Source organism: Panthera uncia (genome assembly GCF_023721935.1).
Source record: "Panthera uncia isolate 11264 chromosome B2 unlocalized genomic scaffold, Puncia_PCG_1.0 HiC_scaffold_25, whole genome shotgun sequence".
Taxonomy (NCBI): Eukaryota; Metazoa; Chordata; class Mammalia; order Carnivora; family Felidae; genus Panthera; species Panthera uncia.
The window spans coordinates 21,629,653-21,645,341 of NW_026057581.1; the positions used below are offsets into that span (position 1 = coordinate 21,629,653).

The following is a 15,689-nucleotide window of genomic DNA, read 5'->3' on the forward strand; positions in this document are numbered from 1 at the left end:
GGGGGGGGGGGGGGGGGGGGGGAGAGCTCTGCAAGGTAGGAAAGAAGATGGGCTCAAAGCAGAGTTGCTGAAGTCGCAGGGGACAGGTGTGACACCAGAGGGGGAAAGCACAGGGACACCCAAACCTGAAATAGCACAAGACACCATAAAGACCCCAGAGTCCTACAGGTGTGCCAGCCAGCCAGGGGAAGCAGCAGCAGGGCCGGTGATATGCAGGAGGAAACCCGAGGGCCCCAGGAGAGTCACCAGCATGTTCACAGGAAGCTTGTAAGCAAATGGGGGACAACTTTTGGGATCTCCAGACATACTTGAGAGTAACTCTGCAGGAGGCTGAGGTCCCTGTGGGCACGTGGTGGTGACATGTTGGGGATATCTGAATATAAGGTCCTGAATTCATTTCTTAAGTGTCTGACTAGTGCTCTGACTGCCAAGTGGCTCTATGGAGACGGGACTCCCTAACTTACACCACATTGCCTTGAGGTGTCCTCTTCTTCATGTAAATCTCATGGAACATTCTATCTTACTCTGTCCTCACTAGACACATGATTAAATTCCCATCATAGTAATACTTTCTCTGGCTCCAAACTCCACATGAATAAACAGACCCTCCTTTCCCCACCAGTGAAGGTATAGGTATTCAAAACAAAACAAACAACAAAAAACAAAACAAACAAAAAACCAAACCAAAACAACAACAACAAAAACCAAAACTGAAGCTCCTGTTGGTCTCCTGGATTTTCTAACTTAACCACACCCCGCCCCCCCCCCCCCACTCCCACATCTGGACTCCAAAGCCAATCCCAAGTCTAAGTAGGGGACAATCAGGAGCCTTGGGTCTTCAGCCAACCAGTGGAGTGTCCAGGCAGATGGCTGCCCCTAAGCCTGGCTGCCCTGTGACTGCTCGTCTGCTCTGTCACCTGCTTCCACTGTGCTTGCTGACTGCATGGCCCCCTACCAAAGGTCCCCAATAAGAAAGATGCCCTAGCTCATGGGTACCATTTGGACCATCTGTGGGCACTACAGGTCCCTTCCCCTGGAGCTGACCTCTCATCCCGAGAGGTACCTGCCTGCTGCCACCTTTTGTACATCAACTGCTTGCGTCTCGGTTATGACCAAGTTAAGGAAGATAACTAGCCCAAGAGACATTCAGGTGACCAAATGGCACCACCCCAGCTCACACACTGTGTGCCTTGTAGCCCCGGCCTGTGTGATGCTGGAGCCAGAGGGATTGACAAGTCTGCTAAGTCCATCTCTGCTATTGAGAAATACGAATTTTCTAGAATGATTCAAAGAGGTCTCAGAGACTTTCTTACAAATCATAGGCCCATCTTTCGAGCCTCAACTCTGAAATCTGTACTCAGGATAACTGTTTGGTTATCTTATATATGATTCTGAGGCTGTACGTGGATTCATAAATGTCTTGGTTACTAAGATATCATTGTTAACTGTGAGGGCTGTAGCACATTCAAGGTCAAGCCTCTGTGGGGTGTGAAGGACAAGGTAACTAACTGACACAGTGCAGACAGTGCCGTGGGGGAGGGGAGTGAGGGGGGGGAGGGCTGGGAGGGAGGAGCAGCCTCCCAGGGCTGGCTCTGGGTATCAATTTGGGTGGTAGCTTAGTTGAAGTGACCTTGTGACCTGGGATAACAGATTTAAAGATCCAAAATGATTTAGAGCATTGCTCATAATTGCCCCAAATGATGGGGTGGGGCTGCCCTTTCCTGTCACATTTCTGCCAGCAATTCTGTGACAGGTTGTCCTTGGTGTGCATTTTAACTTGCTTTAATCTGATCAATACTGTTGGGGGTGAGACAGGGAAACATCAAGTGATGTTACTTTTGAGCCTCACATCATGGAAAGAGAGCATTCAATCTCCACGCTACAAAAAGGTGCACAAGTTGCCAAGTGAGGATAACATCCAAAGAATTCCTTGAAAACTGCTAATTGAAAGTTAAAGAGGGAAGAGCGGCTCCATGGCTAATTCTCACAAAGGTGTGCTATAACACAGCACATCACTGAAGATACAGCTCATTAAGTGCCTGGCCTCTCTCCTTGCCCGGCTGTCATCAAGCAATCTCTCTGCTCCTTCTCTGCCCTGTGCGGAGATGCTGTTCCTGGGGCCCTGCCAGGTCAGTGCTGAAGGTAATCCCAAAGAATCCTTCAGCAAATGGTGAAGTGCTGGGGCACAAGGCAGAACAAGGTGTTCGGGGACTGAACTAATTGTGTTTTAATTTGTCTAGCACTGGTGGCAAACAGGGCTGCTGTGTGATGGTGAGGAAAGGCAACCCTCGTGGGCTGCTTTAAAAAGAAGCCTTTGGGAGAAGGAGGGAAAGGATGGGAGGCAGGGAAAAAAAACAAATATCCAAGCTAAAAATAGTATTCTTAGAATTGCTTTCTGGGCTGTCTGAACCACAACAATAAAAGTTCTTACACTCACGCCACCGGCATTGCAATAAAAGCGAAGAAAGGGAAAGAAGCCAGGAGGGTTCTAAAGCAGGCCTGGCCACCTCGAGCCACCTCCCTGGGACTGCATGCTGTCAGCTTCAAGGGGACACAACTTCTGACAAGCTCTCTCAAGATTAGCTGTAGCTGGCTTTTCATTGCTGGCCAAGCTTTAAGTCCAGATAACTGCACTTACTTGGCTCTGTCACAAGAAACCAGACCAGGGAGTGATTTGTAAACCAGGGATGTCATCCCACCGGTCACTGTCCATAGCCTTTTCTCAACACACAACCCAGAGAGCCGCCATATTAACTACACAGCTTGGCCGGTCAGCATCTTTGTGATTAAAAATTTGCTCCTTAAGTTGCAGGAAGAACATGTGTCATTTCAGAATGATACTTTTATATGAAGTCTGTTCTGCTTCCCTTTAGTACCAGAACTTCCTATTCGTATGTATTTGGCTGCCAAGTCCAAGGCTCCTAGCTGTGCTGAGGTTATTCTTTATTTTAATAAACAAGATGGGTTGATTGTGAAAGTTACTAGTATTTACTGTAATAGCTAGCCATTAAAAAAAACCCAAACAAACCTCTGTGTCATTTTGAAAGAATTTTACATATACGGGCTCATCTAATTTTTGCAGTTATACCCATTAAAGATGATGTTAGCGCCCTTGGTTGGCAGATGAGGGAACTGGGCTCAGACAGTCCCAATTTCAGACATCTAGGACGTGCAGGGCCAAGACTCAGCTGATGGCTTCTGACTCTGGATTCTGAGCTCTTTCTTGCCTCTACTTTTTATGTCATAAAATACTTCCAGTCATTTAACAAAAGCTCCTCTAAGGAGTGAAGAAGGATCAATGAGCTATCCATCAAGTGTCGCACAGTGAGGCAGCCTCCTTCCACTAATATAAACATTATGGGAAGATACAAGTGAGCAACTATGCCATCGTGCCTTACAGAGTTTCCATCAAGTGCAATAGCCTAGAAAAGTTTAAATGCAAATAAGGAACACAAGATAGGAATGAGCCAGTGATTAGGAGCGGTTACCTAGAGCCCTATATGTGGGGTAGACTAGTGGGTGACGGGGAAAAGAGGGCAGTATTCGGGTGCTTGTTCTATTCTGAAAAAACATCCTGTGAACCTTTTGGTTGAAAATGTTCAGACAGTTGGCTCTTTGTTCTGGAAAGCAGGGCTGAGATGTCTTATTAGTGGTCCCTGGCCAGATCAGCAATAAGGTCTTGATCCAAGAGTGGTTCATCCACAGATTGCCTGGAACCTCAGAAGGCAGCTTGGTACAAAGAGCTCTCCCTAAAAGGGGTACTGGCAGTTTGACCAGTCAGTTGGATTAATTCCTTCCAGTTTGCACTTTGATAATGGAGTGGACTGGCCAGAAAAGACTTTGGCCAATGCAGAAACAGGTGGAGATGTCCGTGTTTGTGTAAGTAGCAGGGAGGGGGGCTGGGGGAAGACACAGACACTGGCTATGAGGAGTGAGCAGAGGGATAGAGCCAGACGCACCAAGCTGAAGAAGGTCTCTGGCCTCTAGACCCATCTTGGTTCCAAACAGGTTTCCTGTTCTGAATCAGGTGTACCCTTAAATGCATCCCCTATGTCTTAAAGTGGCTACCATGAATGAATTTGTCGCAGCAACAAAATAACATAACAACCCAGAATTCTTTTTATAGGAACTGAAGGTTTCTACTGAAAAGCACTTACTGACAGTAATTAGAGTCAGAATTGTGTATATCTCATTCACAAGGTATCAGAAGGGAGACAGATGTGCAGAACTTGCTATCCTGTCTCCTGGGAAATCTTCCCATCCCAATGGCTTCTTTCCTTTGAATCCATAACCCTAGACATGTGCCCCTTGTTTTAAGTCCATGAAAGTTTACTGAGCATCAGTTACGTGCAAGTAACCGTGCATGCCATTTACTAGGCTTAACCCACCTTATATCTATCACCTTCTACTTTTTATTGCTGTTCACTTTTCCTGTGTTATTTGGCTCCATAAAAATTAGGATCTTGCCTTAATATCCTTGTGGTCCTAATGTCTCCTAGGACACAGGAACTCAAGAATCAATTAATTAATGTTTTTACAACATGCCTCTCTGCCTGAAGTTCAAGGAAGTCTGAAAATGGTAGCGCTGGAGTCAGAAGCTACTGAGTTCAGGTTAAAAAGAAAACAAAGAAAGATATGTATAAACAGTGAACCTACTAACTTGTAAAACAACGTCAGAGGCCATTTGACTCATGTGACTAATTAGAGCAAGGGGAGGCATGTGACTCAAGTGAAGCCTGTCCACAGCTGCTCAGTGACCTCTGACTTGGCCAGAAAAGTTGAGTGGGGCCAGGGAGATTCCTTTGTCGAAAGTGTCAGAATTGGGCAACGTGCTAGCAACTGGTGCTGACAGCTGACACCTGACAGTCATTTAGACTCAGGGGCTGGGCAGGGTATTCAGAACTCTGCAAGATACAGACAGAGCCTGAGCTACATGGTGGAAAGTAGAAGGGCAGGGGGTGGAGAGCCAGAGTGAGTGTGCGGAAATAAAATGCAGTAGAGAAGTAGAAACTGGTACACACACCCCAGAAAGAGCTCCTGCTCTTTCTGAAGCCTAGTTGGTGTGCCCAGCTTTTCCTATGTTCCACCAAGTATGTTTCTTGGAAACACAAGAAACCCCCCACCTGATACACCTCCCTCTTGTGAGGTCCTTCTCTTCCTTCTCCCTGCTGGCCAGAACATAAAACTAAAGCATGATTTTAAGAAATATTTTTCAGAAGACATAAGAAATTCTCTACTAAATGATATCCCAGTGGTTCTCAACTGGGGGTGATTTTGCCCAACAGGGGGCATTTGGCAATGTCTGGGGGCATTTTTTATTATAAATGGGGATGGTAGCGGAGGCCACAGGTATTGCTGACAAATTACAATGCACTGAATAGCCCCCAAAACAAAGAATTATTTGGCCCCAAATATCAGTAGTGCAGAGGCTGAAGAACCCCACTCTAGACCAAAGGGCTGATAATACAGAAATCATTCAAAGATCAAACATCACCTGATACACATGTATAGAGAAAGTCAAGACAGGGAAAATGTAACAATATTAAGAATTGGTGTTAGGGTGTTGAGATGGTGAGTGAATCTCTACCTTTTTATTTTTAAACTTTCATGTTTTTATTGGATACAGTTTGACAAAGCAAAAACAAACATACCAGGAAAAGAAAGAAGGGAGGGAAAGATTGGAGGAAGGAGAAGTCACTCCAACTGCCTCATCTTTAGGTGCTCCCACTGCCACATCATGGCCAGTTATGGGCAAGTGATGCCCATGACTCATACCCACTGAGAGGTGGGGCTAGCCACGTTGAGAAGGTGCCTCTCCTGGTGAATTACCTCTTGAGCATTCTGTTAAAAGTGCTGACAAATGCTCCAGTATCCCTACCTATGCCAAATTAGTTCAAACTACAAGTGGTCAGCCATAAAGGACAGAACCATTATTGTATCAAGTCGGGCTGAAAAGAGCTGGGACTCACCTTTGGTGCCCAAAGCTCAAGGTATGCTCCCTTTTAGCATCTCAGCCCCAACTAGACCCTGACTATGGGTTCATGGATTCAGGAAAGCATGACCATGACTGTGTGAGCAGACTGTGCAGAGTAAGCAGCAGCCTCAGGAACAGGGTGGAAGTCTATGGGAGGCTCTGGTTTGGGGACATTGCTGGGCAGTGCCTTCTGCAGACACCTGGGCACTTTCCCCACCACGCCCCACTCCTTGCAGTAAAATCAAGTAACTCTTTTTAAATTCTCAAGTTCTAACTCCCAAAAACCTCTGCCTTGAGCTTAAGCCAAATCTGTCCTATTTGAGCCCACTTTACAGTCCATTTCTACAGGTCACAAATAATTGGTCGCATTCCCAAATGAGGTGTTAGTAGCTGAAGACACTGGATAAGTTTCCTTCTGCCTTTCTTTGCTCTCTCTCCTACCCTGGGCTAAGAAATATTTTAAGCAACTGTGTTACGGGAGAAAATAAACACTGTTCACCATAATTCCTTCAGTTGCATGGGCCATGACCAGTGTACTCAGAAATGTGTCGGGCAACAGATATCCAAGTTTGTATGTTGACGTACATATTTTCCTAAGTTTTCTCATTATTCAGTGCATGCATATAGCACAATATTGCAAAGGCATCAGAGTGCATGTGGTGACCGTAGTTCTCCTCTCCAAAGTAATCACTACTCTACTTTTTGTTATATGAAATTTGGAACTATAAGAACTCTACTGCATGTTAAGGGGCCTACAGATTAAGTGGCAAAGATGCTCTGGGAGAAGGTTCCGAATGGCAGACTAGAACAAAATGTCATCTTCTAATATGAACAGCTACGTCCTTCAGGGTGCAAACTGTTATTTGTAACCCAGAAAATATCTGCCCATTTGTCTAACATTATGAAATTAGGTTCATAGTCAGCAGTTTATGTCTCCCTGAAATATCTTAGGATCTGCTTTTGTTCACAAAATGAAACCTAATTTGTTGAAAAAATAACACATGATTTGTTCAACTACTTGTTTATTTCAAAGAGTCATTCACTCATTACTAGCATTTCTCAGTTTTTGATGTTAGGAGAAGAAAGGGTCACAGCTCTTTGGACTGTCTAGCAATATTTAATTTATGTGTTTAGAAAATAAAGTTAAGTCTTGAGTTCAAGATATGCATTGATGAGTGCAAGGTCAGGGGACCCTCCACATGCCACCACCCAAGTCAGGAACTCTTAATGGGAGGACAACGGGAGGGGTGTAGGGTGCCTCAGGTAAAAAGACCTATGAGAGGAGGATTTTAGAATATGTGAGTGGCTCCCTCCCCTATATCAGGTCAAATCTAGCCCACCACCTGTTTTTCTAGTTAAAGCTTTGTTGGAACACAGCCATGTCTGTTTGATTTCATTTTGTCTATAGCTGCTTTTGTAACAGCAGAGGTGAGCAGATGTCACCTCAAAAGTCAAAAATATTTACTATCTGGCCCTTAATGGAAAAAGGTTGCTACCCTCCTGCCTTAGATACTTGCTGAGAATTTACTCAGTGAGCTGCTATTACTAAATAACGTGTCCTTTTCTGTAAGTATGTCCTTTTACTCAGGGCTATAATAGCAAAGTTTACCTTTGGTGGCCAGTAACAAAGATCCAAAAACTAGTGGCTTCAACAAGATACTTGTCTCACATAAAAGTCCAGGGCTGAATGGACTCTAGCGTCGGAGACCCAGGCTGTATGCAACACAACTTCCATTGCAAAGGTCATAACATGGGCCATAATGGCTGCCAAAGTACCAGCCATCACATTCACATTGAAGTAGCAGGAAGAAAAAAGGACAGCCTCAACCCAACTTTTCAGGAAAACTTGTAGAAATACCATTAAACACTTCTACTTATAAATTATTGGCTAAACTCGGCCACATAGATACACTTAACTTATAGTGGAGGCTCAGACGTGTAGACTTTTAGTTGGCTGGCAAGCTGCTTAGATAAAAAATCAAGGTTACATTATTTTTTTATATATATATTTAAAGTTTATTCATTTATTATTTCTGAGAGAGGGAGAAGCACATGCACAAACAGGAGAGGGACAGAGAGAGAAAGGGAGACACAGAATCTGAAGCAGATTCCAGGCTCTGAGCTGTCAGTACAGAGCCCAACGTGGGGTTTGAACTCACAAAGGATCAGATCATCACCCAAGCCAAAGTCGGACGCTTAACGGACTGAGTCACCCAGGTGCCCAAGGTGACATTATTTTTTAAATGGGAGATTGGATATTGAGAGATAATTAGCAATCTCTGCCACACCAAGTCCCTTTTTAAGATCGGTGCACACTCTGGGCAGGCTAGTCATTTGGCAGAGCTCTGGAATAACAGGCCTTAAATATTTGTTTAACATTTATTTAAAAGATGGTAAGATCAATGCCAATAAGACATATTTTTGGGTTAGATGGTTTCTTCCAAATTTCCAGTCAAAAGTACTGTCTCCTTCAGAAGAAACTGGACAAATTCTTCTTCCAGGTAGTATGTGGTTGTGTGTATAGACTGGCATCAACAGAGTACTCCTAGACAGTCCAGTGATTTTTTAAAATTTAATTTTATTTATAAAAATGTTTTTTAACTTATTTTTGAGAGAGCACGACAATGTGAGTGGGGGAGGGACAGAGAGAGAGGGAGACACAGAATCTGAAACAGACTTCAGGCTCTGAGATATCAGCACAGAGCCCGATGTGGGGCTCGAACTCACAAACCATGAGATCATGACCTGAGCCGAAGTCAAACACTTAACCAACTGAGTCACCCAGGCACCCCAGTGATGTGTTTTTCTGTTGTTGTTGTTTTGTTTTGTTTTTAATGGAGTATCTGTCTGCCTGGTCTGTCTGTGGTCCACAGGACCCTGATGCTACCTCAATCTCACTGTAATGTCTCCAATTAACATGCCCATTCTACATTTACCCTAACTACTGCAAATCATCTACAAGTCAGGAAAACCCAATATTTGCTCCCTACCCCAAACCACACTTACTCCCACATCCAGACCATAACATTGCTTTATAACCTTTAAGATCTGATGATATTAACCACAAAGGGCAACTCATCTAACTTTGACACTGATGATATGAGAGGCAGAGCTACAGAGCTAAGGCAATAGCAAGAAGCAAAAGCTTAAGAAGTAAAAATTTAAGAACATATTCTGAATCCTTGATTCCAAAGGACTTCTACATATCAAACAACACTGGGGAAAAAATTAACAAGTCATGTGCTTCTGGCATATCAGGTATTACTTAGCAATCAGTCTTATTCCCGTACTTTTCCTCCTTCTCAAAAGTGAGTAATCAGAATTTCAGTATTAACACGTAAATTCCTGGAAATTTCTCTCTCACATAAAAGTCCCAGGCTGAATGCGTATTCCATTGTGTCAAAACCCCAGGCTGCTCCATACATTCTATTTTCTGTAAAGCTAAAGGGCAGATATCATCTACAAACTCCAAAGTAGATTTCAAGGCTGCCAAAAGCAGGTGAAATCAAGTAGAAGCCAATGAGAGGATGTGAAGAAAAGAAACACACACACAGTGGCATTTCTCAGAAAACACAAGCAAAGATACATTTCTCAGAGCTGAGGGCTACGACGTGAAGTTCAAAATTTATCACTGAGGTAAACAAAAGGTGAATCTTTTGTTTGTAATAAGAGAGGATTTGGGACGGGAGGCAGAACTACGTAAAGAATCAATGAGATGAATGAGCCATATTTAAAGAAAGAGTTGATTTCTTGGTACTGGAGAGGAAGAAAACTATGTGTTGTGAAAACAACTAGCCTGGATGATCACCCTAGCCCCTCTCTGCCAAGTCAGCCCCCAACCTCACACCTCAACTTTATGCAAATAGCTGGCTCAGAAAATCCAGTGCTGTTCAAATACAAGTAACAAAAAAGCAATCATGTGCACACCACAGATACATCAATTTAAAAATCGGGGAAAAAATAATGAAGATGGCAGAAAAACTCACTAACGAAGTCACAGAAAAAAAATGTTGCCACTGGATCATAAGAACTTGCTGGCGAAATATCCTGCAATAAATTTTAAAAACCAAATGAAGCAATTTCTCTGTGAAGCAAAATTACAAAGCAGAAATAGAAAGTAGACGGCAAGAAAACAGAAGGAACAGAAATGTGAGCTCACAGAACTCAGAAAAGGTGGGGAAAACAAAGTAATCAAAGACGGAAATGGAATGTGAGCAGGGAAGAAGAGATTGCAGAAAACAGTAAGGGACAGAGAAGGTAGCAATGAGAAAAGCATTCAAAATGAAGTGGAAATAAAGAATTTTAAAACATTACACAGAAAGCTGACAAGTAGAGAAGTCAGACAAAGAAGAGCCTACTCATGTATAACTGGAATCCCTACAGAATGAAACAGAATAGAATGATGGATCCGAGCAAATCCTTAACGATATAACTCAAGAAAGCTTTTCTAAAGCCAAAGCAGAGTCAAATCTGATCAGCATAAGACTATCTCTCTCTCTCTCTCTCTCTCTCTCTCTCTCTCTCTCTCTCACACACACACACACACACACACATACACACACACACACACACACACACCCCAGGGTGAACAGGCCTCAGACAGTTAGTAAACTTTATCCTAGGACCCAACACAGCTTTTGGCATGTGGCAAACACTTCATAAATATTCACTGAGAGACTAACCAAACAGCTTTTTTTCCCACAAATTCCTCTGTTCCTGGGATGTGATATGGTAAGAAATTATTTCTAAAAGCAATACGGAAAAACTCCAAGATCCTTAAAACATTGTTTCACATATTTTTCTTTACGAAGGCAGAAAAGATTAAATACACATTTTAGAAACATTTTCAGAAAGGACTGGTATAAAAGTCTTTTCTGATAAACGATACATTCACTATAAATTCTAGAGACGTTTTGTATCATATGCATGAGTTCCAGCAAAATTTCATTATGTGTTTCCATAGCCATTTTTCACAGAGAAACAACAAAGGATAAAATCAGAAAGTTGTTTTTTTTGTTTTTTTTTACTTACTTTGGATGTTCAAACTTGTCTATCAGTTCAACTTTTTCCACCAGGTCTCCTCCAATTGTTCGTACTAAGTCATAGAAATCGTTTTCTGTATAATTCTCAGAGGGTAACCAGAATGAGATGTCATTTATCACAGCAGGATATTTGCTAAGAGGCTAACAAAACAAGAGAAGAAAAGAGATTGATTTGTTAGTTGGATGAGAATGTTTAAATTTTTCATGGAAAGTTACACTTGGCTAATTAGAAAATGCTGGTAAAGCATTATTTCAGCACTTGGATTTTCAGGGACAGAGTGAAGAGAAAGATAAAGCCAATGTTCAAAATTAGCAAATTCCATTATGAATGTTATGGATTCTTATCACATTCATTTGTAACATTATCATATATTATATTTATATAACCATTAATGTTCAATTTAGTATAAAGCAATTTGAATATATCATATTTCAGGGTTTTTTTTTCCCATTTGAATACTAGAGTAGAAAAGTTCACATTTAATTAACAAGTGATTCATTAATTTCCTGTGATATTTCAGGAAATCATTTTAATAGAGAAATAAGTAAAGGCTTGTCAAAATTGATATTTCAATTAGTAATGTCATTATTTGTTAGTATTTCTAGTTATTAAAATAAAAGACTGGGATGATAAGTAGTCATTTGGGGAGTTATTTTTCAAATTATGATTCCAAGAATAAACACAAATGTAGTCATTTCCCCCATTTTATCCCATTTTTTTCCAGTTTATTTGAGCTCATTATTATACTGGACAGGTGTTTAAAATTAGATGCTTTTATGAGTCACTGCATTTGTTTATGTGGCATATATATATATATATATATATATAAAACTTTAATATAATTATATATATATAATCAGTGTGGGTCCCACATATATATGTGGGTCTATAAGTTACTGCCACGATAAAAAATGTTTTGTTATAAAACTATGAAGTCCTAAGGGAATATGTGCTAAAGTATAAATCTGTTAGAAGAGCAAGTTTATACACTGGTTTACAGCAAGCCTGATATCACTATAAACCCTTTAGTGAATCACTGATCAGGAAAAGTATAACTTTTTAAATGGCAAGACCTCTGAAGAATCAAATACTCAAACGAAAAATGATTATACAACTTGAAATATCAATAAAGTTGTCAGACAAATGCATCAGTTCAGAACACACACATTTCAAATGAACGTTATACAGCTACCATCAAGGTGCTTTTGACAAAATAGCAAGGCTCCTGAAAGACATCCTTGGTTTTCTCTCCTATAATAAAGTCAGGATCCTGTGATAAATCATCCCTGGGTTAATGTAACAACACAACAGGAGTTTGGTGGTTACACAAGTTGCTCTTCCTTTGGACAACATCCTCCTGCCACTTTAGGAACACGAAAGTTTAGGGAGATTAGATAAAAGGCTGGGATTGACAGGAATTAGCACAAAATGTCCTCTTCAGCTGATCTGAGCTGAGATACCATTGAGCCCCGATGACAGAAATGGGAGGTGTCCAACTGAGCATTAGTGTCAGCAACCCAGTGACAACAAGAAACATGATAGTAACATAATAATGCTGTCAGCCAGGATATAGGCCCCCAAAACATTAAAAAATATATCTTACAGTAAATTACACTTTTAAAAATTAGGGAGAAAAGCCCAGACTGTTATACTGCAAACTAGTTTAAGCTAACAAATTATATATGACAAGTTTAAAGTAATGGTTTATCTAAAGGAAGCATTCACTATATTAATTGGTATATGTCAGATGTGGGATACCTACTAATGACTTATGCTTTTTTGAGGGGGAAAATAAAATTCTGTTTTGAAAATAAGATTATGGATCTATGGTCACTGGAATGTAGGCTTTCTGATCCTGAGTCAGAGGTGGTGTTAAAAACTAACCAGGGGCTTCCCACTGCTCTTAGGGTAAAGTCCCCAATTCTTGAAAAGTTCTAGTTCTTTCTGTTGTTCTCCAGGCTCTCACACCAGCCTGGTTATTCAGTTTCTTGAACACACTAAGTTACTTCCTCCATATACTGTTTCCTGCCCTCCCTACCCTATTTCTGATCCTGCATTACCACATTCAATTCTAACCCTCGCAGACTCCATTAGTCCTTTGTCATGGCAGCCTATATTACAATTTTTGAGGGTGGGGTGTGTATCTTTTTATACCTCCAAATCTCTATTACCTTGCATAGTCCCCATGACATTGTAGGTATTCATTAACAGCAGATTACAACACTACCTAGTGTGAGCAATGGCTACATTACAGTGAATCAATTAGATGTTCTTTCTTCTGTAGCCAGACCAGCTAATGGGTGCATAAGGTCAATAAAGCATAGAGACTTGCCTCTATCCCTGGCTATGCTGCCATGAAGAGATAGTGATCATGTGGGATGACACAGAAGAGGTGGACAGGCAAAGTGATTTGGTAAGGACTTGATAATCCACAATCACAGAACCAGATAATTTTAGAATTGGAAAAAACCTGTTAACCTAAATAAAGAGGTAGATTGAGGCAAGCTTGAATGACCAGAAACTGAGTTTATTCGGGAATAGCAGAGGAATTGCAATTCAGAAAATGCATGTTGCAGGTGAGTCCACTGAGAGCTTGGGGCAGGCTATATCAACAGGGAGGAGTATGCAGAGAAGGCAGTCCAGCCAGAGTCTAAGCAGTAAGTACCCTGGCAGGAGGATGACAAAAGATCTAAATATATATAAAGAACTCATATAACTCAATATTGCAAAACCAAATAATCCAATTAAAAAATGAGCAGAAGATGTGAACAGACATTTCTCCAAAGAAGACATACAAATTGCTAACAGACACGTGAAGATACTCAACATCACTCATCATCAGAGAAAATGAAAATCAAAACCACAATGAGATATCACCTCATACCTGTGAGAATGGCTAAAATAAAAAATACAAGAAACAAGTGGTGGCGAAGATGTGGAGAAAAAGGAACCCTCGTGCACTGTTGGTGGGAATGCAAACTGGTGCAGCCACTGTGGAAAAGAGTATGGAGGTTTCTCAAAAAATTAAAAATAGAATTACCATATGATCCAATAATTCCACTACCAGCTATTTACCCAAAGATTATGAAAACACTAATTCAAAAATATATGTGCACCCCTGTGTTTATTGCAGCATTATTCACAATAGCCAAAACAGGGTCCATCAATTGATGAATGGACAAAGATGATGCTGTATATATACACAATGGAGTATTATTCAGCCATGTAAAATGATGAGATCTTGCCATTTGTAAATGCATGAATGGATCTAGAGAATATAATGCTAAGTGAAATAAGTCAAAGAAAGGTAAATACCATATGATTTCACTCATATGTGTAATTTAAGAGACAATAAGAAAAAAACCAGACTATTAACTATGGAGAACAAACTCACGGTTACCAGAGGGGAGGTGGGTTGGAGGATGGATGAAAAAGGTGATGGGGATTAAGAGGACACCTTGATGGATTCAGATGGGGCACCTAGGTGGCTCAGTCCATTGAGCATCGGACTCTTGATTTTGGCTCAGGTCATGATCTCATGGTTCCTAAGATGGAGCCTGCTTGGGATTCTTTCTCTCCCTCTCTCTCTGCCCCTCCCCTGCTCACTCTCTCTCTAAAAATAAATAAACTAAAAAAAAAAAAAAAAGAGGACACTTATGAGCACTGAGTAATGTATACAATTGTTGAATCCCTATGTTGTACATCTGAAACTAATGTAACATTAAAAAAAAATTAACGTTTATTTATTTTTGAGAGAGCGAGAGCAGGAACCAAAAAGGGGCAAAGAAAGGGGCAGAGAGAGAGGGAGACACAGAATCCCAAGCAGGCTCCAGGCTCTGAGCTGTCAGCACAGAGCCTGATGCGGGGCTCGAATCCATGAATGGTGAGATCATGACCTGAGCCAAAGTCGGATGCTTAACTGACTGAGCCACCCAGGCACCCCTAAAACTAATGTAACATTGTATTTAACTGTACCGGAATTAAAATAAAATTTTAAAAAAGAGGCCATGTCTCTGTCCTGCTCTGTCCCTAGGATCAAAGCTTCACTTAAGCCAGAGGTCATGGTGGCAGCAATTTGTAGCAGTAATTATTGCCTCCTTTCTAGAGTTTACAGAGCACAACCACCACCTGGCCCTATTTCTAAGAGTTTCGTGGTTCCTGTACTTGTACTTGAGTGAACACTTTGGCACAGTGCATGATTCAGAGCTCTTTTAGTTCCAACATTCTGCCAGAGCCAAACCTCTGGTTTCCCTTCCCTGCTTATGAACCCAGAATGCACAGTGTCTTCATTCCCGCTCTCAACTTCGTGTTGGTCTTGTCCACAGATATAGATCTTTTGTAGGGGGAAAAGCGAAGGCATGGTTCTGTCTTTTTCATGTTCTCTTTTTAGACTGTTATCTCTCACTGCTGTGTGTGTGAAGCAGGTAGAGAGAGGCCTACAGAGCAACATTGACTTGACTCTGTATCTCCTTACACAACGGTTCTTAACTTTGTCTGGGAGAGGACAGAGACCTCCCTGACAACGTGAAGCTTCAAATCCTTGTTCTAGAACATATTTTCACAAACACAGATTTCTACATGGGACTTCTGGATTCACAAACCCAGTAAAAGTCATTCAAAGGGTCAGATAAGGACCCGTACTCAAAACCGTGTCATGAGTTCAAATACAGAC

At 41.5% G+C, this 15,689-nt stretch overlaps 1 protein-coding gene across 10 annotated transcripts in view; it reads right to left on the bottom strand.

The window, feature by feature from the left end:
* The window catches only part of FARS2 (phenylalanyl-tRNA synthetase 2, mitochondrial), a 533,637-nt gene that overhangs the window by 144,220 nt on the left and 373,728 nt on the right, over positions 1-15,689 (bottom strand). For all 10 annotated transcript variants that reach the window (XM_049654909.1, XM_049654908.1, XM_049654906.1 and 7 more), the window contains one exon: positions 11,006-11,157. In XM_049654909.1, the coding sequence (XP_049510866.1) occupies positions 11,006-11,157 (152 nt within the window). The remainder of the gene's footprint in view (positions 1-11,005; positions 11,158-15,689) is intronic.